Below are 24,248 nucleotides of genomic sequence, written 5' to 3'. Positions count from 1 at the left end.
GACAGGTTCTGCCGCTGTTCTTTACGCTTCAGAGCTACACAGTTGGCGATGACATGTCCAGGTTGATGACAGTAAAAGCACTCTCTCTCCTCTCTTGTTACATTATACACATTTGCTGGCTGAGTAAATGGTGCGGCTGACACACGGCGGGACCTCTCAGTAAAGACAGAGGAAAACACGGATTTATGAGTGAGCACATACTCATCGGCTAACACAGCGTCAGCAGAGAGAGAGTTGACCTTTTGTTCATTCAAGTACACAACAATGCGGTCAGGCAAACATTTCTTGAACTCCTCCAACATAATCAATTCCCTTAGAGCAGAATAATCCTCCGCTTTACATGACGTAACCCACTTGGTAAACAACATTCCCTTTTTCCTAGCGAACTCTACGTGTGTTTGGTTAGGACCCTTCCTATGGTGTCTAAACATCTGCCTGTAAGCTTCAGGGACTAACTCGTACACCCTAAGTATGGCACCTTTCACCAAATCGTAGTTTAGACTGTCCTCTAACGTAAGAGCAGCAACCGCTTCCTGAGCTCTCCCATGAAGTTTACACTGGACTAACAGAGCCCAGGCCTCAGCCGGCCACCGTAGTGCCGCTGCAATGCGCTCAAAAGCACCAAAGTACGCATCCACTTCAGTCTCACGGAAAAGTGGCACTAACGAAATATTTGTACCTACATTGAAAGCATGTGGATGAGAAGGGACTGGCAAGCCTCCCCCGGCATGACCGAAAGCGCCGGATGCGCGCAGTTGGGAGTCTAGCTCCAGCTGACGCATCCTGACTTCCCTGTCGGCCTCGATTTCAGGCTTTCTTACTGACTTTCTGACTTCCTTGTCAGCCTCGATTTCAAGCTTCTTTACTTCCAACTGGAACTGCCAGTTTCACTCCTTGTCCTCTGCCTCCAACCGGAGACGTGCGAGACGGACCTCTAGTTCACTCCCTTCCTCGGAGTCCGAGCTGCCAGGAGACGGTGAGTGGTAGCGAGGCGACGTGAACGGTGCTTCAAACTGCCTGCCGCCATCAGTGTCACCACCCTCTCCTTTAGCAATTGAAGGCTCCGCCTCATGCTTCTGACTCAACAGATCTCCAGCTAGGGCATTGGACACAGTGAGCTCCGCCGATACAGCCAGTACAAGTAACCCCCTTCTTACCAACTCATCCACCACCAAGGCCTTCAACTCTTTTTTTAACGATTGCCTATTCACTGTGAGACTGAAATGTTGCGCTATCTCATGTAAGTCGTCTTTACGACACTGATCTAACTGCTCATGAGAAGGACAGACTAAAAACGACTCCAAATCAAAAAGTGCCATATTCAGATGTACTGCACACACTGACCTACCAACTTGTTTATAGCTATAAAAAACACCTATAACCCCAGGAAAGTAGTTAATATCCCAGACGAGCCCCCATGTATGTTACGTCCCTCTCTAGGATAGAGGAGAATAACATGCACCAGTATGGAATTGGTATAATATAGGTATTTATTTTATATATGTAATAGCAGTAGCAAAATAATAAGGCATGCAGCCTGGCACAAAGAAAAGCCAACAAGGGCGCAATGCTAAATGAAGATCCAACAAAAAGAGCCTTGTTAAATACAAGGAGATATATGCTAAACAGAAAGTAATAAAACAACTCTCGCAACAAAACAAAAGAGTGCAAGATAACAAAAAGAGGCTGTTTAGAAACACAGCTATACTACGGAACACACAGTCAACCTAATGCTAAGTTAACCTAAACACAATGCCAATACAAAACACACAAGTTAACCACCGTTAACCGAATTGTCTAACAGGAGCAAAATGTATGAGGCGTCTGTTCCCATAACAGAGCCTCCCGAATGATCACAGTCGACCGGCTTTGTAGTCGTCTCGTCGAAGGTGTGCGCTGGATGTGCGCAGGGATTGGAGTACGTCGGGCCCAGCGTGCTCCAATCACAATCTTCGGGGACGGACCAGAAGATGGCAGCCAATGACGTGAGGGCCGCTGCGCAGCTCATTTACATATCACACATTGAAAACAGAGTTACCATGACCGGAGAGGCAGCGGCCGTAACATAATGTATCATATATTTCCTTGTCTGAGTCAGCTTCTTGAGCCGTATCTGGCCGTGCAACACTCACAGTGTCACATACTGTATGCAGAAGTATTATTTTAAGCAACACATTAAGTTGACGAAACACTCGAGTCAAATGCAATTAAAGTCAGATCCACTCGTGTCTTAGACGGGGCAGTGATATCATAAACCAGTTAATGTACGTATTCTTTTACCAGCTGTATTCACCTTGCAGGTGCAGCTATGTGGCTTTTATCCTGGATAAAGTGTTTAAGTCATGGATGTTTAAAGTTGAACTTCTTCATATTTGTCTAATATTAAAGTTCACTTTTCATTCAGGAAGTATGACGCTGCGCTGTCAGTACGCTTGTCCATGTTTGTGATTGGTCGAATGCTCCAAATACCACCCCTTTCATGTGAACACGCACCTAACTAGATAGGACACGGCTGACTTGAGCGATCCACTTGATAACCCGCGTCGTAGGACCGCTTTGCGAGAGCGCGTATGTTTTGGATTAGGCCAACCGGCTAACTCAAACATATCCAGGTTATGTTGAACCGGCTTCGTCGTACAGGCCTCTGGACCAGTGTTATGATGGAGACTGAGCTAATGAAAACATGGCTGATGTTCAAATAAAGAGCAGAAACAGAGGTCTGTGTACAGTGTTGTCCTTAATAGATTAAGGAGTTGAGCTGATCTGGCATACATGAGGTTAAACTATATATTGTTATTTGTCATTTGATTTATGGTGCATCTCAGGTGATGTTACAGTGTAATCCAAAAGTAATGTAACTATAATAGTGTTACTAATTACTAACTACAGTAAGTAAAGTAAGGCATTACTTTTTTTAAAGTAACTAGTAATCTGTAATGCATTACTTTCTTTGAGTAACTACCCAAACACTGACAACAACAACTTGTAATTTGAGCTGTTTGTATTTCTGTTTTGGGTCGATCATGAAGGAAGCGTCAGGTAGCTCCAGTCCCAAAGCCTGTGTAACCACAGATACTTTTTAAAACAAAACTAAAAAGTATCAGCCCATTCTTCCTATGGGTTGGGTGTGATGGATAAAGATGGGCAGACAGATATTTACAGGGAAAGGTAGGCAGTCACATGAAAAAGTGCAGCAAGCGTAGCATTCAATTATCCGTAAATGACAAGCAATCAGTGATGGATCTTCTTTCATTCACATTTAAACTGTGGAGGACATTTTATGAATAATACTGCTTAACGGTTCTGACAGGCATGCAGCACACTTCAACCAAGTAAAGTGTTGAAAGAGACGGGAGACAGGCGCATGAAGGGAAGAATAGAATGAAAAAACTCAAAAAAACTACTCAGAGAATAAAAGGAGAAATACAGAAGAGATAGTTTGCCTTCAGGAGAGAGACCTGCCCACACCTCCTGCTGTCACAGCTCACTGGGGAGATGGAGCAGCTGTCGGAAAATCAATGGAAGCCATTCAGCTCCACTTTAGATCCACACATCAATCACTGCAGCGAAGAGTACCTGAGCCAACAAGTGCTGTTATCAAAGCTAACCGGGCTCATGTCTAACGATACACACACAAAAAAGACACTGCACACCCACCTGTCCGTACACATGTTGTATTAATCAGATGCTTTGGTCCCCTGCTCTGTAATTTTTGTATTTGTTTTACTTGCATATTCGGTTTCGTCCATTTGTGTCTCTGTGCTTGTCTCACTTGTTCAGTGATCACTTTATGAGACAATACAAACTAATTAAAATAAAGGTGTAATAAGAATCTATTAATTAACAGACTAGACCTCCAAAATCGGTGTTTTTTTTAATTATATCTCCCGGAGTATGGCACTAAGCGTCTAAGCATTTTTCATTTACATGGGTTAGAAATAGGGTTGGGGTTAAGAGTCACGTATGTGTCAAGAAAAAATGAAAGAAGTCCAAATAATGATAATCACAGAAGGTTGTAAGTAGGGCTTGGGTTATTTTGTGTTTTATACTGGTGTTGAGCAGTCCTAAGGCTGCCAGTGAGGGTGACCCTTAGGTAGGCAGAAGGCTGACAATGACGCCCAAAAACTGAAACGAACAAGGTTGAGCTCCCTCTGCTCCAACAATCGCACCGTGACTAAACAAAAACAAGGTACAGGTATAACACAAAGGACCTCTCACCAGGAGTTACATTCTATAGCTTTATCTATAAACGTTTTATACCATTTGAAATTCAAACTGGCTAAACTTTTGATAGCATTGTCAGTATCATGTGAGCCATACTCAACGTGTTCATCTCATCTAACCCTAACCTGCAACTTAAGGTTTAACTAGCAGGAGATTGTCCACACTTTGGAGAATTGTTCTTCTTGTTCATTTCCTGAGAAACCATTTTAAGAAACACAGGAGTCACAGGCTCTAACAGGATGTGTCTTACTTGTGAGACTTGTGGTCCAGGTCAATGTGGTTGATGGTTCTGGGGCTGTAAAGAGCCTTCATGTCTTTGGTTAAGGACAGCAGACTGTGGCAGAACTTCAGGCCCATCTCCTGCAGCTCCCTGGTTCCTGTCTGGAGGCCCTGCACAAAAACCCATATATGTTCACAGCTGGCACACACTGTGTTTTTTCGGACTACTTTTTATCGTTTTTGTTTCTTTTAAGTTCTGATGGAGGTTGAAAACTTATTTAAAGTGATTTAAGATGAGTTTGTGGCATTCACCAACTTACCGTTTGTATTCTAAGTACTATTGGCCTTGAGCGATCTTTGGTTGTACTCATCTAAATAGTTAAAGAGTACCGAACTTCATACTTTGTCGCTCAATACAATGACCAGCACACGGAAAAGTAATTCTTAGGCTGATATTAATAGTGTGTGTGAGTGTTTTCAATATTACTTTTGATTAAGGGTTGTTCATCGGGAAAGGAGGACCTACTTCAAAGATACATTGTTCACAATTCCAAACTTTATTTAAGGACGTTTTTCAAGTTTTAAAGTGCGATCATCAAAGGCTCTGGCTGCCATTGTTAGTATGTAAATATGAATATAATCTGTTAATGTACTGTTAAGTGCTGTGTTGTTTGTGTCTGACTGCATAAAGGCTGAGGAAGGCTGCATCTCTGACTGCTAGACGTTGGTGTGTGTGCAGTGTGTTGAAGTGGCTCTGTTGTTTTCAACAGTTTTGTAGTGTAAGGGATGTGCCCCATTAAGCTGTGGAATTGTTGTGTTTTGTTGTTATACCTGGTTGTACTATTGCCGCTTTCTTTTTTCAGAAAGTTGTCCTTTGCCTTCTTTTAATTGGCTGGAAAACCTTTTTGTTTTCAATGTATTAATTGGTTTTATAATTCAGTTATCTTAATGTCTTTGTCCCCTGTCTATTTAACCTTTTTGTTACTTACAACAGCACATTTAGCTCAACTGACCTTCATAAACAAATTGTAACATTTTATTTAATAGGCCGCTGTGCCAGCTAACAATATAGTTTGTGGTGGGAAAAGAGGAAAAGAGAGGATTTTAACTAAATATATTGCACACCCTCTCATTTGATTATTTCCAAGAAAAAATGTAATATCTGCTTATTTAGAATCAGCCTCAACCATATAAATATCACCATTTGTATTTGGATTCCTGTGAACATAGGAGAGCCCTCTGATCACCATCTCTTCTTTACCTCCACCAAAAATATAATAAGTTACATACTTTATATTCTAAATGCTTATCTCCAGACTTTCCTGTATATTCATGTTGAAATGATGTATAGACACATGTAATGGCACACCTTGTATATTCCCTGGTCGCAGCCATTGTGAGTGCTCTCCATGGTATAACTTCTCAGCACGCCCATCTCCCTCCACACCACCACCCTGGCTGTGGAAGAGCGGGACTTCTCCACCTGTGTAAATCACAATGTAGCTCAAATATGATTTGGTTGAATTAAATATATTTACATTCTGTATATAGATGTGGTTTTTCTTACCAAATAGTTGCAGCTGTTGAAAGAGAAGGCTGGTGCGAGGCTATCCAAGGTCTTTGGAATGGTCTAGAAAGAGAGAGAAGGTGGTGGTTAAATGGTAAACAGAGCTGCATTCTTTGTCATTTTCGTTTACGCTAGGTTTGCTGTTATTTAAAATGGCAACTTCACAAATTCATACGAATCAAACTGAATTATTACACAAAGAAAACTGAACATATGTGTCATTTCTGATCAGTCATTGACTACATTTCTGTTGTTTTCAAATAATGATTCACACTGTGGTCCATAGACATTTTCTCCACTGACTGTGAAGAGTTTAAGCATGTGATTTCAATTTTGACAAATGTAAATAAAAAAGAACAAAGAAGTTTTTATAAATTATATATATCCAGTAGAGCTATTTTATGCATGCATACAGAAGCTCACGCACACTAACACACACTGAATAGATTTTCTTTAGTCATAATACAGTGCTAAAAACACAGATGCTAAAAATAAACCAACTAAAACACAAGTAAAAACTAATTGTTTTCTGCTTATCTTATTTTTTAACTGTATTATACCTGATGTTTTGTCAATATTGCTTATCTGAAATGCATGTCAATAAAGTTACTCATAAATGGATCGAGTAAGGGAAACATCAACCACTAGTGTGTGTGTGTGTGTGTGTGTGTGTGTGTGTGTGTGTTGTGTGTGTGTGTGTGTGTGTGTGTGTGTGTGTGTGTGTGTGTGTGTGTGTGTGTGTGTGTGTGTGTGTGTGTGTGTGTGTGTGTGTGTGTGTGTGTGTGTGTGTGTGTGTGTGTGTGTGTGTGTGTATGTGTATGTGTATGTGTATGTGTTACCCTATATCCAGGGTCCTCTTTTAATCCCATAGTGTTAACAGAAGAGCCAGACTGCCAGAGGGTCTCCTTCAGACTGCAGCCGTACAGGAAGACGTTCTTCTTTCTGGAGTGGCCGTGGTAGTCACAGAAAACCTGGAAGACACACAGGAAGTGAGACAGAGCTTTGTAGGGCTTCATTAAACATCCTGGTAATAAAATGTAAGGCATTTGAGAAGCATCTCAAACAGTTCCCTGGTTTCTGAAGATATTTCATCTGGAATTATTCAATGAAATGATAGCTGCTGTAATAAAATCTCTGAATTTGTAACTCCAAACCTGATATATGAGATTAATATAATCCAGGTTATGTACTTTAAAGGTCCCATGTCATGGCCATTTCTACTGATCATAATTCCATTGTTGAGGTATACTAAAATAGATTTATATTGTGCAATTTTCCAAACTCACATTGGTTTCTCATTCAGCATCTCTGTATAGTATCTGTATTCACTCTCTGTCCTAAACGGCTTGTTGGAGCTCCTGCCCCCCCCCTCCCTGTGAGCCCAGTGGCCGCCTGTGAGACAGCGAGACACAGCGAAACCCAGCCCGAAACACACACACACCCGCAGCCTGGCTGGGAGTTTGTGTGTGTGCTCAGGCTGAGTTCCGCAGTGTCTCGCTGACCCCACACCAATGAGCCAGCTCACACTGTCCCGCTCCTCGCAGCAGCGAGCCTCGCAACGTCCCACCGAGTGTGTGTGTGTGAGGAAGTCCGCGGATTGGTCCAAACGTAACGGCTCCGTGGACGTAACGTAACGGCACTATACCCAAATACGTCACTATACCCAAGAAGTAAACAATGGAAAAAGAAAAATCTCCAACGAGGCGTTCTGGGGCAGCATAGACAGGTATTTTCTGTGTTAGAGTTTTACTCCCTACAGGGTGTACTTTGAGGGTTTGTGACTTTGCAGACCGTTTACATGCATAAAAAGCTACATAACACACAAGAGGACGGGTAATAACCAGAAAAGCATATGATGGGACCTTTAAAAACATATTTTTTTATCATTTTAACTTAATTCTAGTATTTATCAATTAAGTTAAATTGATGATTGGGTTCACTTTAGTTGGAGTTACTCAATTCAATATTCAGAGCATTAGTTCAAGGTTCAAGGTTCTTTATGTTGTCATACGAACATAGCTACAGTGTAGTTATGACGATGAAAATCTTAGGTCACAGGCTCCTCCAACAGTGCAACACAATAAAACAGATAAACAGAAAAATATAGTGCAAGTAAATAGTAAATACAGAAAGAAAAATAGTTTAAAAAAGTGAAATAGTGCAATAAGAGTCTATATGCAAGTTATTCGAATATGATATATTAGGTACATATATTATACATTAATATAGCAGAAAACTATTGGCTATGTAAAGATATATTGTAGTAATGTCTGCCAGAGCAGGGAATTAAGTCTTTGTTCCTATTATCCCAGTTTCTCTGTGATTTTCCCCGTTGCGTGTGAATGCTAGAGCATGTCAGTCTTGTGTGTGGCTAGCTAGTGGCCGCCACTTTTCACTATGCTCATACCGCTGATAACTCCATCCCATGACTTTAGGGTGGAACTATGACATCCTGCCTCCTTGTCCTTGACACTTTCCTTGTGTTTAACACTGTGCGCAGAGTGGTTTCAACTGTTTTGCTGCTAGCTGTGTTAGCTGTTAGCACCATTAGCTGCTAGCCCCTGGCTAAGCCATGTTCACCGTGTGGAGACAATACCTCTGCTCTGAATTTGGAATATAAAAGCTTTAAATTAGTGTGTAAGCTATTATCCTTCGCCCCCAAGAATTGGACAGGTAACAAAGGGAAAATTGTCTGAAATACACAAATTATACAAATGACCTATTTTCGGTTGTTTGTCGAACAAGTATATACTCCTGCTGAAAAGATATGTGATTATATTCTCATTGTCACTGTTCCTGAGAAAAGCAAACAACCCCCCTCTCTCATATGCATGATTCACTAGACACTGTTGGAACAGCACTGCAGTTGTTTTTCTGGTTAGAACAGTCTCCAAGAGCATGTTTTTCATGTGTGGATCACCTGCTGGAAAGAGGTTGCTAAATATTATTGAAAGAGCACAAGCTTTTCACTGTTTGTCAGGGTACAGCAACGGTTGGCAGTTAATTACTTGAATAAGCCTCATCCCATTATATTTCAGTATTGGGAAGACATACAAAAACACCTACATCTTTCAGCTCTGTTTGGCTGAATAATTGGCTGCAGGTAATGTGAGGGAAACTTATAACAATCAGTAATTCATTTTGTTGTTCATTAGTTTCCCATTGTTTTGAACACTTTTTTTTTTTAAACTGTCAATGTTAGTGGAATCTGATTTATTTACTGAAATATCAAAAAGTTAAGGAAACTGGCATAGACTCCATTTACAATTAGATAGAAATTAAGAAAATGGCGGAGACTGACTAACTTGTTTTAGTTCACTTATTCTGTTCCAAAAAACTTCTTGTTACTTTCTTTTTTTATGTTAGGGGTATGTTTGCGTTACAAGCAATTTAAACTGCTTCAGATGTGTAAGGAAACATTGGATTGAAGGTTAAGGACATTTGAAAGAGTTAGATGTTCAGATTGATATCACTCTTGAATAAAGTCTTTGTGTTGTGCTTAGCCTAAAGACTGGAAACAGGGAGAAACAGCTGCCCTTTCTGTGTCCAAAGTTGAGAGATACATAGGCCAGCCCCTCATCCACTCACTAATATCATCTATTGTGCTGAAGATTTAATGCATTTACAAACTGAAACACTATAACCATTCAATCTGATTTCAGGGGAAAGCTGGAGAGATTTTAGAACTGATGTGACCACAATATCTTCGGATAAATGACATGTAGTTTAAAGGTTCACATGTCTCACCAGTGGAGTCCGTCCTATACTGTTGAGGTAGTAGAGGAAGCCCTTGGTGTGATAGATGGTTGGACTGAGGACGGGGTCTGGTTTACTCCACTGACGATTCAGATCCTCACCGTTCAGATCACAGCGATTCCTGCAGGGACACACCACAGAAGAGAGAGGGCATGTATTATGAGGTTTTTGAATGAACCAAGAGGATGCTGAAGACTAATCTGTACAATACTAAAGGTTTAATTAAAGGAGGTACTCGATTATTATTCTATTCCATCCACTGCTTGTCAGTGGGTCCCTCTTCAGGCCTCCCCACACTCACGTGCCGTTGATGACTCCGTCGGGGTTGAGCATGGGGATGATCTTGAAGATGAAGGCCTCCCTCAGACTCTGGGCCACCGGGTCACTGCTGCACAGAAACTCCAGGGTGCCCTTCATCACCCAGCTGGCATTGGACTCTCCTGGGTGGACACGGCATGTTAGCACGATGCAGGGGCGATTACCTGGACAGGGACAGAGACACACCATTAAGTACAAAATAATTTCAGAGGGGAAATGATGGGCTGTGTATGTATAATGAAAACATGTTTTCAACAACACTTGTCACTATTTTCCAAAGCTGATTATTAATCTGTACTTTTACAGTTTTTAACGCAGCTTAACTTTAGTTCTGTAGGTACGTTTTTTTAGATCTTATTGTTATTAGACTGTAACATCCAATTATTGTTTCCTGTCACAGATAATGGCACACCCTTCTTTACACTTGTATTGGTTTGTTTCTACAAAAATACCTTTGGAAGGTATGTTTATTAGACCCCTACTTCAAGTAAAGCAGGTTGCGATTACAGAAATAGAGAAAAAAGCAAAAGCCTTCTGTCTTTTAGTAATTCAGTTCAGTTGCTGTTATGTTCACTCTAAAACATACAACAAGATGCAGGCTATCATGCTTTCCCTCCAATTAATAATATTATTGTTTGCATTTATATTCAAGGGAATTACTTTAAATAAAGTATTAAAACAATTAGATACCCAGACAGGGAGCTCCACTTAAACAGACTCAGACTTGTTTTTTGTGTTTCCAGTTTTATTTTGAGAAGTTTTCTCTCCTTGTGTCTTGCCTGCTTTGACTTCCTGTCTTTGTGTTTCCCCGCCTTTGTGATTATCTGCCCCGCCCTGATTCTTCCCACCTGTGTGTAGTCACCAGACAGCCGCCCTTGTGTTTTTGCCTGCCCCATGTGTGCCTTGTCCATGGGATTTGGGTCTGTATTTATATATGCCTGTCTTTCCCAGTGTTCTCTTTCAGCCCGTCGTCAATGTTTCCCATTGCTTGCAATGTTACCTGTGATTTTCACATATGTTAACTGTGAATTTGCTTCCTGTGTTTCTCGTGCCATCCCAGTTTCTTTCTTGTTCTTGTTGTTTGTGCTTTTGTTTTGTGCTACCTTAGCCTGCTCCTTTTAGATTTTTGTTTCGCAGTGTATTACATCAGCTTTATTTCAGCATTCTGCTCCATCCATACCCTGTGACAGGAGGCTTCTGTCACTTTTATGACTGAGAACTAGAGAAATCAAAGAGTTCCGGAAAAAAAGAATGTAAAAAAGCACAAAGTGACACAGGAACCATCGTACCCCAGCTCCAGCTTCCTGCAGGTCATGCCTGTCTTGCTAAATGACATTATGTCTGATAATGAACAGCTCTCAGAGATGAGCTGTGATTGCAGTGAAAACGTTTTCAATTTGAGACAGGAAGTAGGCTTCCCTCCTTCCGTTCTGAAAGAAAATCTTGTATGTTGAAGAAAAACATCAACGATAAGGCACAGAACTTAGTTTTCGCCATCATCATGATGCTTTTTAACACAGGAGAAATGAGACATCTAAGTTGACCAATCACAACAGAGCCGGCCAGCTAACCAATCAGAGCAGACTGGGCTCTGGTTTCAGACAGAGGGTGAAAAGAGGTGCTGCAGCACAGGCAGTATAAGGAAAAATAAAGAGCTTTTTGAACATTAACGCATGCATACTGTACATGTCACAGAAGAGGCGCAAAATACTAATATGAACCGAAAACTGAGCATCATATGTCCTCTTTAAGAGTTTACAAACTCAAATAAACTTCAAATTCAAACATTTGTATTCAATAAGTTGCCCACAGCTCTATACTCTGACCTAGCTACTTGTATTAGCATGTTCATTGGCATACCAAGGAAGGGGACACACACACACATTATCCCTCAGGTATAAAGAAGCCACACAGTCACAGTCAGATCTCCATAAGCATAGCAGGGAGTTTTGTTCTCCATCAGAAGGTTAATTGCTTTGTTTAACGGAACCTCACACAGAGGAAAATGTCCTCTCCACTCCACCTAAAGGCCAACACTAGAGATCAACAAAAACACCCTGAGCAAGAATGGGGATTCGGCGAACTGAATCAAATCGATGTGGAGTGCAAATTGGGCTACGAGAAAAGACAAACACCGAGGGGAAGAGGGTGAAATGCTCGTGTGAGAAATCTACAGCTGGGTCACCAGTTGAAATGAGCCCTTACACATCCCCTAGTCAGGGGTTTTCAAAGTGTGGGAAGGTGAGCCTCCCCTCAGAGAACATAAGAACAGCCGCGCCCCCCCTCCCAATTATTATTGCTATTATTATTATTATTGTTGTTGTTGCTATAATGCAGGGGTATTCAATTGCATTTCAAAGAGGTCCAGTAAGATAAAATGTCTACCTTTCTCTTTTTTGAGCACGCCATTTGAAATGACTCCGACTGTTTCTCTCCTCTTGTCTCGTCTCCGTGTGTGTTTGAATCTATCGTGCTGACTCACTGACTGCACCGATTTGATTGGCTGAGTAACGTCACCTCCTTAAAACATTAAAGAATAACTTTTTAAAACCTTTTTATCTTTATGTTTTAAACATATATTTTTAACATTTTTAACATTTTCAACATGGTGGATAAATCCTTATATGCTCCCGGCAACACACTGAATGTCAACTTTGCCTCCTTATTACACTCACCCCTACTTTAGTGGGAACATTGAGTCTGCGTCATTGATGTGCACAGGCGGATGATGCGGGGATGCAATGTAGACTGGAATAAACGCAGATCATCCTCTGGCTGCAGCCTTGCTTTGCTTTTGATCAAAGTCAATGCGGAAAACCCGCACTCACACAGGTAGGTGGAGGTGAAGGGAATGAGCACTTTTACAGCCTTTTTGGCAAGGTGGGGGAACTCGGTCTCCACAGGGCGGACTGTCAACGGCCCTTGACGACCGGCCGTTCTGTGATTCTCCAGATTCTACAGAGGACCAGTCCGCCCCAAGTGACACACGTTTTCTGCCAGACGCTGTCTCCTCTCTCACTTTAGGTAACTTCACTAAAAATCGATCCATGTTGCCGCTCGCATAAAGTTAGCTGAAGTTAGCTAGATTTCACTGTTTCTCGTTATTTTTTTCTGACGCTGCGCCTCCCCTGAAGCTTTCTGGCGCGCCTCCCTCACACTTTGAAAACCGCTTCCCTAGTGAATATTAATGCCAGTTGAATTTCTGTCTGTGTTGATAACCTGTGTTTACTGGACGTATCAGAGGAAGCATTTTACATTCCGAGGACATTGTTTCATATTAAAATGCATGAGCATCAATGGTGAAATCAAGTAATTATGTTCAATGCCTGAAGCGCTGATGGCTTTTGGAGCATTTTGGGGAAAAGGAGAAGATAAAATGGCATAATTGCTATGCACAAACACCCTGTGTGTAATATCAGCTACGCAAGTCGGGTATTATATTATGCTTATGTAGATATGCTATAATGAATCTCATATGGTTTCCCATAAACAAATGATTTCTTCATATTTCCAACTGCTAAGGATCACTGGCTTTCAATTAAGGAGTGAAAATAAACAAAGAATGGGGTATCTGTCTCTGTCAGCATGCATGGCTGCTTCACACACACCTGAACACACACACACCTGAACACACACACACCTGAACACACACACACACACACACACACACACACACACACACACACACACACACACACACACACACACACACACACACACACACACACACACACACACACACACACACACACACAGTACTCACGGAGCTGGTGCATGTCTCTCCAGCTCCGGCTGGCAGGACAGGCAGTGATGGTCACCACTGGGCACGAGTTTCCAGCCAGAGTGCTGCAAAGACCCTGCTGCTGGAAATACACCTTGGTAGGATCCACTGACCTCTGCAGCAGCTTCAGGTTAGCCTGAGAGACACAGAGCAGACCCTGACTGATGGTTCTGTATCTTATTGTCTTTTATACAAATGTATATTTATTAGGGCTGTCAACTTTGATCCGTTAACGTACCTAATTAATCTGAAAACCTCAAACCAAATTAATCAAATCATCAAGTTTGATTACAACTCCCTCCTGGAATAGGGTGATCCAGGGTTTTTTACTTTGTTTTAACATCTCAGCTTAGTTTTGAAGATGACTGAATTATTGGCATGAAGTCCGACAATTTCCGACATTAAGCTAAAGCATCGACAAAGCTGCTGTCACAGAGAGCCGCTGTGATCACCCTCTGTATAATGTGCTACACAGGGTGTATTATCTCTGCTGCTATCATACTCTGAGCATATCTGGGACCCTTTGCACTATCTCACACTCCTGTGCAACTTTAAGAAACTGGCGCATGCTTCAGCAAAATGCCTTTCCTCAGTTTTCACCACACCTAAAGCTAACAGTAAAGTTGCCACGAGGTAGATTTCTCTAATCAATTTGTCATGCATTTCTGTATTACAACATCACAGTCGCCCCCCAAAATACAAATAAATAATACTGAGATGAATCATTATTAATCACAAGATTTATTGGTGATTAACGCGATAACATTATTTTCGATGAGACCACTAATATCTATGTAATATATAAAACTAATTGGTTTACCATACATATTTTGACGGAAGCTTAATGGTGTTTATGGTCATCATAAGGAAGCATTTGTACATATCTGAAAAATATATATATTTGTGACAACCAAATGATTAACACTTTCATGGTTCTTCATAGACAGAAACTATTTGTTTTTGTTTTTAAAAGTCTTTTTTGGGCATTTCAGGCAGACAGTGGAGAGACAAAAATAAATTGGAGACATGGGGACAAATGTCCCGTGGCTGGACTTTAAACTGGCAAATTGATGTGGTGGTTTTATTTTAATATTAAAAGTCATCAGATGATGAATTTATGGATGGAGGGGCGGATTTATGGGTTGGTGGATGGATGAAAGATGGTCAAATGGATGGATGGATTAGTGGAAAGATGGAAGGATGGATTGAAGGATGGTGATGAGTACCTTGAGAGCTGAGTACGTGTAGGGATAATGGTAGGCCAGGTAGCAGACGTCTTCACTGTGTTTGAAGGTGATGGTAAAGGTCAGAGTATAAAAGGTGGTTCTCCTTCTGCCCCGAGCTGGACAATAGTGGTTCCTGGAGGAGAATAACAAAGAGTAACTTATATGTGTAGCTAAAAGGTCCTTCTCTAGTAGTGTATGAAGGTCTCTATCTTAAGCACTGGGCTGAGTAAATGGTGCGCGGCAATTTATTTAAATGACATGACTAACCAAGATGTTGTTGATGAGTCCTATATAGTTTCTATATGTTTTTTATGGTTGTATTTTTCTGTTTATAAGATAAATTAGATGTAAGAATAGTTCCATTCTTGACATATGTGAGTTTATTAATATATTTATTACACTGTATTCATTACATTACAAGTCAACTCACAGCATATGCTCAAGCTCAAGCAGCTTATCTCCCAGGAGACTAAACAGAAATGGGGGCTGTTACATAAACTATTTACCACACATTAAGTTATTAGAGATTAAGTTGCATCTCTTATCTGTACTGAGCCCACTCCTGGCAGTCTGATTTAGTCACACCACAAGATTGGATGACCAGCATTTTGTTAAAAGTAATGACATTTGAACTGCAGCTAGAGAGGAAACACGTGAAATGTGTACATTTCATTCATACCTGTAGTAACAAATCTCAGTCCCAGACCTGACCCAGTGTGGTCTTCCTTCCAGAGCTTCCCTTACAGAGTACAGCACCGGCTGCATTCCTGCAGAACACACACACAATTGATGGAGGTGTATATGAACTTGCTGAAAGACATTTGAGGTGTCACGGGTCAGGAGGAAAAGCTGTATAGTAATGAGAAGGTTAAGGGTTATATGCCTGGCAACCTGCCACAGGTTATGAATGTGTGTGTGAATTTGTGAACATTGTCTTGGCATTTTTTGTGGTCAGTAGACTTCAAAATTGACATATAAACACAGTCCTAACCCTATGAATAATGGACTACCACCTTTATTTTCTCGACCTTCCCTATCTTCTACACCAGGGGTCGGCAACCCCTGGCACGCGTGCCAGCATTGGCACGCGGCACCGTAACCAGTGGCACACTAGGAATAAGTGGAATAAGTGTGCAAAATATTTAAATTGTATTTTCGGATCCTGAACGAGACCGCTGCCAGAGCGCGTCTCCCCGTTACCTGCAGAAGGAAGCCATGCACGCAACGCAGCCCCGCTCTGTTTAACTCCAGGTGACTTTCTGCCGCTTTCCTCCGTGGTGCAGTGCTGATCGTTTCACCACAGAGGAAAGCACTTCACAAATTGCAGTACCCATAAGGAGCTGTACAAATGCCGCAGTTTTTGCGTGGCTGTGTCTTTAGTTGAAAGCCCAGTGGCGATCTGCTCATCTCTCATTGAAATAATATGCTACAAAGGGGCGGACTGGCCATCTGTGTGTTGAACTTTCCTGTCGGCTCCCAGACCATAGTCGAGGAGGGCAGAAGCAACAAGCTTCAGGTTCAATAACCCACTTTATCTTAAATGACTGGAGAGAGGCGAGCTCTTCTTGGGAGGCCGTTGCATTTATTTAGCTGTTCTTCTGTTTCACAAAATACATCACAGACCTCTGTTTTTCTGCTGCCTCGTTTCACTTCCAGAAACATACACACGCTCGCTCACTCTCTCTCTCTCTTAAAGGGACAGCGATCTCATCTCACTCTGCATGACCCTAATATCATAACATGTGTGTTCTGGAGAATCACAGAACGGACGATCGTCCTTATTATTATGCCGTTTAAACCAATCATGTTGGCATCATGTAAGTTGTGCTGACAGGTACACACACTGCTTCCGCGCAGCGAGGCTCCCCCCGCCCTCCTGTTGATAGTTCACCAGCGTCAAGCTCCTCAACCCCCCCCCCCCCCCCCTGTTGATAATCGTTGGCTCGCCGATAACAATTTTGTTTTTTAATGGCACTTCCAGAGTTCCCGTTAGCCGGTAATTACCGGACAATGACCGGTAAAATATGCTGAAGTCCGGCAAATCTAAATCTCTCCGGTCAAAATGTCCGGTCAAAATAATTTTCCCTTAGCGCAATACCGCATCAGTTGCGCCACTTATGTGACAGACAAGAATAGTATGTGACAGACAAAAGAGTATGTGACAGACAAAAATTGTCAATTCTAATGTCTAACACTTAATGTGGAGAAAGAGATGTCCTGTATGGGTTGATTGTGCGTTGATCTGTTGGTAATGCCTCGGGGTTCCGGTGGGCATGTAAACAAATGCATAATGCTGCGCTATACTTTGTGGCCTCATCCGGTTGCATAGCGACGCTTATTGTTTAGGTGTCTTTTAACAAGCAGGTAGTCATATCATTAGCTAGAACTAGCTAGATCTGATCGATATGGACATAAATGCGAGTAAAGTCTAATCTGACAGGAGAGAGAGATCGGCTGCTGCTGACGAGTCGACACGCAGCTCTGCATGATCCCCTGCAGCGGCGAGCAGAGCAAAACACACTTCAGGTTAGAAAATCACACGTAGCTATTTTAATTACCTCTCAAACTACCTAAACTAGTTATAGATATGTTTAGTTTTACTGTCGGGTCACTCATTACTGGATCCGCGAGCTGCATGATACTGACGGGCTGTCAGGAGAAGGAGAGAGCGCTCCGTTTATTATTCCCGCGTTTTTGTAAATTACTGTACACTTTTGAATAATGTAGTTAATCTACTATAATTAGTTTGTTTAATGTCGAATCATATCAATTTGTTTTAAAGCTCAATAAATAACAAAGAAGACCTTTAACCGGCACTTATCTAATTTTGTCCGGAAGATTTCAACTTTAACGGACATGTTGACCGGCAAAAAAATATTCTAACGGGAACTCTGGGCACTTCATATCAAAAAGGTTGCCGACCCCTGTTCTACACTGTTATTTTGAGAGCAATATTAGAATAATTTTATACAGGGTTTGAAATAAAAAATTCAGCAAACCTGCAGATCTTTCAGTCAGTTCTTACCAAAGGCAGCTTCACTCAAAAATAACTCTTAAACTCATCTTACAAATGTTAAGCTTAAAGGTAGGGTAGGTAAGTTTGAGAAACCGGCTCGAGATACACTTTTTGTTATATTCCATGGAATGCTCTTAACATCCTGATAGCAATGAATATCTTAAGTGCTTTGACAAAAAATCCATAAAAAAATTTCATCTGTGGAAGCCGTAGTACTGTAAAAAGTAAGACCAATCAATAACTGGATGGCCTACCTGCCTGTCATCCTTCCATCTGTGCACAAACTTATCTCGTGCCCGCATTGGTCATGTGCGCGTTCGTGTGTGTTGGAGGAGGGGCTCCGGAGAAAATCTGCCACTTCCTTATAGAGCCCCTCCTCCAACACACACGAACGCGCACATGACCAATGAGGGCACGAGATAAGTTAAGGGATATTAAAGTGTTGGTACTGGGTAATTGGATTACCTATAAAAACATATCCGCCGGTTTACATACGTCTCTTTCCCAATGTGAGTCAATAGGAAACATTTTTTTTGGGGCCCAATGACGTCACGTGATATAGAAGTTGTAGTACCACTGTTTGGCGACTATGAACATTTGCTTCGACGCCTGGCGGTCTTCCTTGGGGCTTGGTTAAAGAACTCTTCATGTTTTTTCAAAATACTATGAAGCATGGTGACCTCGTAGCCACGAGACAAACTCCCCTCAGTAACCTCTGTGTTTTTCTCTGCTGGCTTTTAACCCTGGGCTAGAAAATATCCACTGTTCGTGATTTAAAAACCATGAAATCCCCGAGGGTTAAAACTTGATAGTTAGATTACGTTCTTTCCTGTCAGCACATTACACTCTTTCTGGGCAAAGAGAATTTTTTTGTTCAATGGCATATAGACTATTTTGGAAGAGATATCCTTTCTTCTATTCATTCACCTCTTCCTAAGAAGAAACCGATTTCCCAAGGGACGTTAAAAAGAGCAATTTTCCGGTACAAAGGGCATTGTATGAATCATTGTGTTGTATGAAGAAGTGAGATTGCTACTGGAGATACAGAGTGTGTTTTTCAATCCCTTTCTCTGTTTGTGTACTTAGTTGTAATGGATGGTCTATTATGGTAGGAGCCACTGCTTAGCCTGTATAGGTGTGTGTGTGTGTGTGTGTGTGTGTGTGTGTGTGTGTGTGTGTGTGTGTGCGTGCGTGCGTGCGTGCGTGCGTGCGTGCGTGCGTGCGTGCGTGCGTGCGTGCGTGCGTGCGTGCGTGCGTGCGTGCGTGCGTGCGTGCGTGCGTGCGTGCGACACAAAATACACTTTGATGAAGGGTTTTAGTGTTGAAGACACTATGAGAGATATAGAGAGTTGAGCAGGGCAACAATGCTCATACAGCCTTGTGTTTTTAGTGTCCCAGTGAATGATGTCTCCTCATGTCAGCTCTATACATGTCAAATATGTAGGCGCATCACCAATGAAATAAATACAGGACAAATTGAACATGGAGAAAAAAATGATTCACATTTAACACCGCTTTGTCAAACAAACATCAAATAGAACAATATTACATTTACTCTTGCCTTTCCCGCCTCTGATGTATCAGTAGGTAAGTGTTTGTCTGACTTCACATCACCACTAAGCTAAAGGCAGCTAATGTTCAGCGTGATGACATTTATTTGTCTCTTTAAGTCACTTGTAACCAACCGCTTTAAGACATATCGAGAAGTGGCATGCAGTTTTTGCCAAGAGTACTAGTAGTAGCTGACAACTAATAGTAGCTCAGAACTAGTAGCTGATGAAAACTAGTAGTAGATGACAACTAAAGAGTGTCCAGTTTTGCAACCAACCTTGATATAGTTTGAAATTTGAGCACAGCGGGGCGTAAGAGGGTCTGAGGTAATTTTGGACCAATGACAATAAACCTTCCATAAAACTCTGGCACTGCATTATTGGCAGTTAGAAAACTTGTGTTCACCACAAACACAATATTTGGGAATACCAAATGACATACTTCTCAAGTTTGGCATTAACATTTATTTAACAAATTAACAAGTGTCACTTATTATTACTTTTCAATTCAATTGTGTGTAAAACAAACACACACATACACAACCCCTCTCACCATAGTTGAACTGGCTGTTGCTCTTCTCACAGTTGATGACATTGAAACGGTAGGATGTGCCTGGGACCATGTTACTGACTTCAAAGTAAAACCACTGCATGTGCTGGTTACAGTTAGCATCCGCGTTCAGTATGAGGTCATATTCATATCTGAAGAAGAGAGGAAAAGCGACGATAATGAGTGGAAAACACTGAGCCAGGACTGTGTAGAAGTGAAGAAGAAATGTATTTACCTTCGGACCTGAACAGCCTTCCTTAGGTTCCCACATTCAAACTTAGAGTAAAACCTCAAGGAATCAGATGGACACTGAAGACTGAAGGAAAAAGAGACAAAGAGGACCAAAATGATTATTTCGCCTCCCATTTGAGCAAAGAATAAAGACAAATATGAAAGCGAAGGCTTGATGAATGTTGTTTCTCCGATCTTGTTTGTGTTGTTGCCTACCTGCTGTCTTCCAGGTCAAACACTACCTGGTCGATGATGTCGTCAGGATTCAGGAAACGTTGGACATCTTCAAACACTTTCTGTCTGACAAAGACAAGCACATGCAGAAACAAACGTTAACATTGAGAAGGTTCGGTAAAAAGTTCTCCAGCAGGGGGGGGGGGGGGGTCCCACTGGGTTATCAAGGGAGTTTCAGATGTTAATAGAAGAAGACATACCGTTTTGGATGATTTCTAAGCAGTCAGCACTCAATAACCGTACATCCCATAGTTCTCTATGCTCTCTGAAAAAGTGTTGTTTCAACTGGAATTGAGGAGAGCGTAGTGCCCGGAAATTACATTAATTGGTTGCTAAAAGAAATTTCAAATAACTCTAGGGAGGGATTTTTCTGTGTTTTATTAAACCCATGTTGTCTCCATTAATCTGTTCTACACCGCCCCCCCGGTACCGGGGGGAAAAACGCGTCATCTGCAGGAAACAGCGTCTGAGGGCATCTTAATATTTAATAAACTATGAATGTTTTATATCCATGTAACGGGAAGAAACTCAGAAAGTGATTTGAAGGTAAATGCTTTTTAACACAAACTGTGTTTGGCTATCCAAAGGTGCCAGTTTACATCAATGTGCTAACCCTAACCCTAACCCTTGACCAAGGCACTGTACCCCCACACTGCTCCCCTGGCGTATTTGTTTTGAGATATGAGTATAGATACTACATATTGTTTTTGAATAACAATTTCTTCTATCACAATCCTAAGGTAATTATCCTTGAGAATGTTTATTTCATGTGTCTTATCCTCCACTACATTTCAGAATAAGATATTGTCCTTTGTGTTCTTCTGCATTTAATTGACAACTTTTGCTACTTGTGTAACGCATATGAGAAGGTACAGTGATTATGATGACGTTACCCAACTTCCAGCCTCACACACTCCTAATTTACCAGTCGATTTTGGGTTAGTGTTTCGGTAGGAAATCCAACTTTCACCTATGGCAGGGGTCTGCAACCTTTTTGACCAAAAGAGCCATTTTTCCCCCTTTTCCAACACCTTTTTTTGTCTGGAGCCGCAAAACATATTTGATAGCTTGATAGCCTATAAAGTTGTATATATTGTTACATCATAGACAAAAACTACAGTTTTTTTGCATTTATTATTTATTACATTATATAAAACTGTTTACCTCTAATAATAAACAAAGAACTCTTATAAGGAGAATCAAAAAATATATACACAGGCCTACTTCAAAATAAATCAACACAGCACTTGGGGAGTCCTCTGCACATTTGAAGAAAAATAAATACAATTAAAATGGACCCACTTTGAAATAAATAAAACATATAGCTGCACCCTAAAAAGAGTTAACTGATTGAATTATGACTGAAGATCGTCAGCTGTCTTCCTCTTCCGTGTTTTTCCGATACGTAAAGGCTGCAGCACCTTTGACAACTCGAATCGTTTGCTGTGAAAGCAGATAACTCTGTCCACGCAGAATTAAATCCTGTGTTCCTCCGACACTTTTCTTTTCTTTGATTTATCCATAGTTCGCTCATCGAGCCGGGGATCAGGTTATTCACCTGCAAGAAAAGGCGCTGGTGCGGGACCGTAGCAGGATGTGACGCATCTTTTAGTTGACCTAATTAAAACCGTTTAGTTTTTTATTTATGTGTCACAGTATCACCTCAAAATACAAGATATGAAACATTTTCAACCGTGCAACAACATTTAAATAGTCCTACAAATACTTTTATTTAATTTCCTTCTTATTTTTGTCTAAGCTCAAGGGAGCCAGAGCAGAGGGCTTAAAGAGCCGCATGCGGCTCGAGAGCCGCGGGTTGCCGACCCCTGACCTATGGTCATGAGCTTTTGGAAGTGACCAAAAGGTAGTGATTTGGCATAATGGACTGTAAAAAGTTGCTGGGGAGAGGGCATTCTGCTAGGCCTTCTGTTACCATGACCTGCCAATGGGATGGACACTAGAGTCATTGATAAGGAGTTTAAAGTCCTTGTTACGAAAACCTCCAAATAGGTCATTTTAGGTATTTCTTCTTGTGGGGTCTGTGTTGATTTTCCCTTTTAACTTTAACTTGTGCTGCCCCATTGAAGAGGCTCGGCAGAGTTTTGCACTGTGTGAGAGGGTTATGTGTGAGAACTTTAAAACAATGCACAATGCTAATGCCATTAGCATGTGTATGGGAAACTCAGGGTGTTTCTCAATGTCGAGGAAGGCGTCCTTCGTTGCGGGAAATTTCGAGGCTGCACATGTGCATCCTCCGCGGTCTTAAAATTCCACAAAGGAGCACGGACCAATTTCCAAAATCTTTGGCGGAAATCGCGCTCCATTTAAGGCGGGGCCTCGCATATGACGCACACCTGCACACCTGTAAGCCTGTTCCACCATTCTTCGTTTTCCGAGGCTAGGAAGGATTCTTGCCTCGCTTCTGAAGGACCTGACTCAGAAGACATGTCCTATGTTAGAAATTAAAATCAATGTTAAACAGCATAATTCAGTCTAAAACATATCGTCAGTTTAAAGCTGTTTTATTGTGAAAAAAACCCGGAAGTTCTCAGGAAATCAATGCCAAGCTTTTATTCTGAAAATCCTTTATCCGGTTAGCATGTGACTAAATATTACGTTTTCTGAATGTAAAGTGAAAATGACATAGAGTATTACACACCAAAACGTACGGACTTTAACACTACATCGATAGACGTCGAGATATTATTACTGCTGAATATTAAATGAAGGTACAGTTGATCGTAGTGTTTACACACACGTGAGAAGCTATGACGTCAGAGGGAGTTTCCGTAAATGAGAACTGTGCCGTAGAGGTGTTTTTAGGACTTCTAAACTAACGATTACAGCTGTTTATAAGGTATTAAATAGAAAGTCATGACAGAGATAAGGAGGAGAAAATGCTTAAGGAAGTAGGCAGAGAATACCAATGTCAAAATCATCTGTTCTCTCGCGATATCGAACCCACAGATGAGAAGGGAGGTCCCACTATCTGCACAGCGGGAGAGAACGAGACGAGGATAAAAACAGATGACAGAGGACAACTCGCCCTCTTTCCTTCGCTGTAGCTCCCTGAAGACAACACCGGCTTTGTCTCTCCATTACCCATGCTTGTTCTTTAACCACGTTACTTAATTAAACTACCCATTTGAACCTTTTCAGAGACTCCATTAGTCTCGTTATTTTAAGTTTCTTTCCTGGGAGCGAGAAGATCACGATTTATCAACATTTGGTGACCCCAGACATGTGATATCGACACTGGGAGAGAAACCGCTAGTTTCGACGGAGATTCCGCGAACCAAGAGACACACAAGGGCCCATATACAAACGGTAAGAAGAAGCCAGTTATATCAAATTCTTCAATAGCTTATATAGAACCATTTAGATTTGTGTGTTTTGTGGCGAGCAGGACATCCTGAGAACAGCTGTTAATTTAATGTTAAATATCTAAATTTAAACCAAACCACGTGGCGTTGTTTTACACCAAGCAAGGGTAAGTCTCTATTCTTTTACTTTGTTCATTAATTAACTGCATGATTATAATGTGTGTGTTTTCCAAGCCGGATATATATTAATGTG

The 24,248-nt window shown here is 41.4% G+C and overlaps 1 protein-coding gene across 1 annotated transcript in view; it reads right to left on the bottom strand.

The window, feature by feature from the left end:
* LOC117491749 (cytosolic carboxypeptidase 4) overlaps positions 1–24,248 on the bottom strand; it is an 89,889-nt gene that overhangs the window by 5,899 nt on the left and 59,742 nt on the right. The window contains exons 14-25 of the mRNA XM_034141839.1: positions 20,655–20,738; positions 20,443–20,523; positions 20,211–20,359; positions 15,771–15,858; positions 15,092–15,224; positions 13,848–14,001; positions 10,068–10,248; positions 9,758–9,887; positions 6,850–6,981; positions 6,011–6,073; positions 5,813–5,926; positions 4,475–4,614 (exon numbers count right to left, since the gene is read on the bottom strand). Of these exons, the coding sequence (XP_033997730.1) occupies positions 4,475–4,614; positions 5,813–5,926; positions 6,011–6,073; positions 6,850–6,981; positions 9,758–9,887; positions 10,068–10,248; positions 13,848–14,001; positions 15,092–15,224; positions 15,771–15,858; positions 20,211–20,359; positions 20,443–20,523; positions 20,655–20,738 (1,449 nt within the window). The remainder of the gene's footprint in view (positions 1–4,474; positions 4,615–5,812; positions 5,927–6,010; positions 6,074–6,849; positions 6,982–9,757; positions 9,888–10,067; positions 10,249–13,847; positions 14,002–15,091; positions 15,225–15,770; positions 15,859–20,210; positions 20,360–20,442; positions 20,524–20,654; positions 20,739–24,248) is intronic.

Source organism: Trematomus bernacchii, unplaced genomic scaffold (assembly GCF_902827165.1).
Source record: "Trematomus bernacchii unplaced genomic scaffold, fTreBer1.1, whole genome shotgun sequence".
Classification (NCBI taxonomy): Eukaryota; Metazoa; Chordata; class Actinopteri; order Perciformes; family Nototheniidae; genus Trematomus; species Trematomus bernacchii.
Note: the sequence above shows the minus strand (reverse complement) of the source record. Positions and strands in the feature narration are given on the sequence as shown.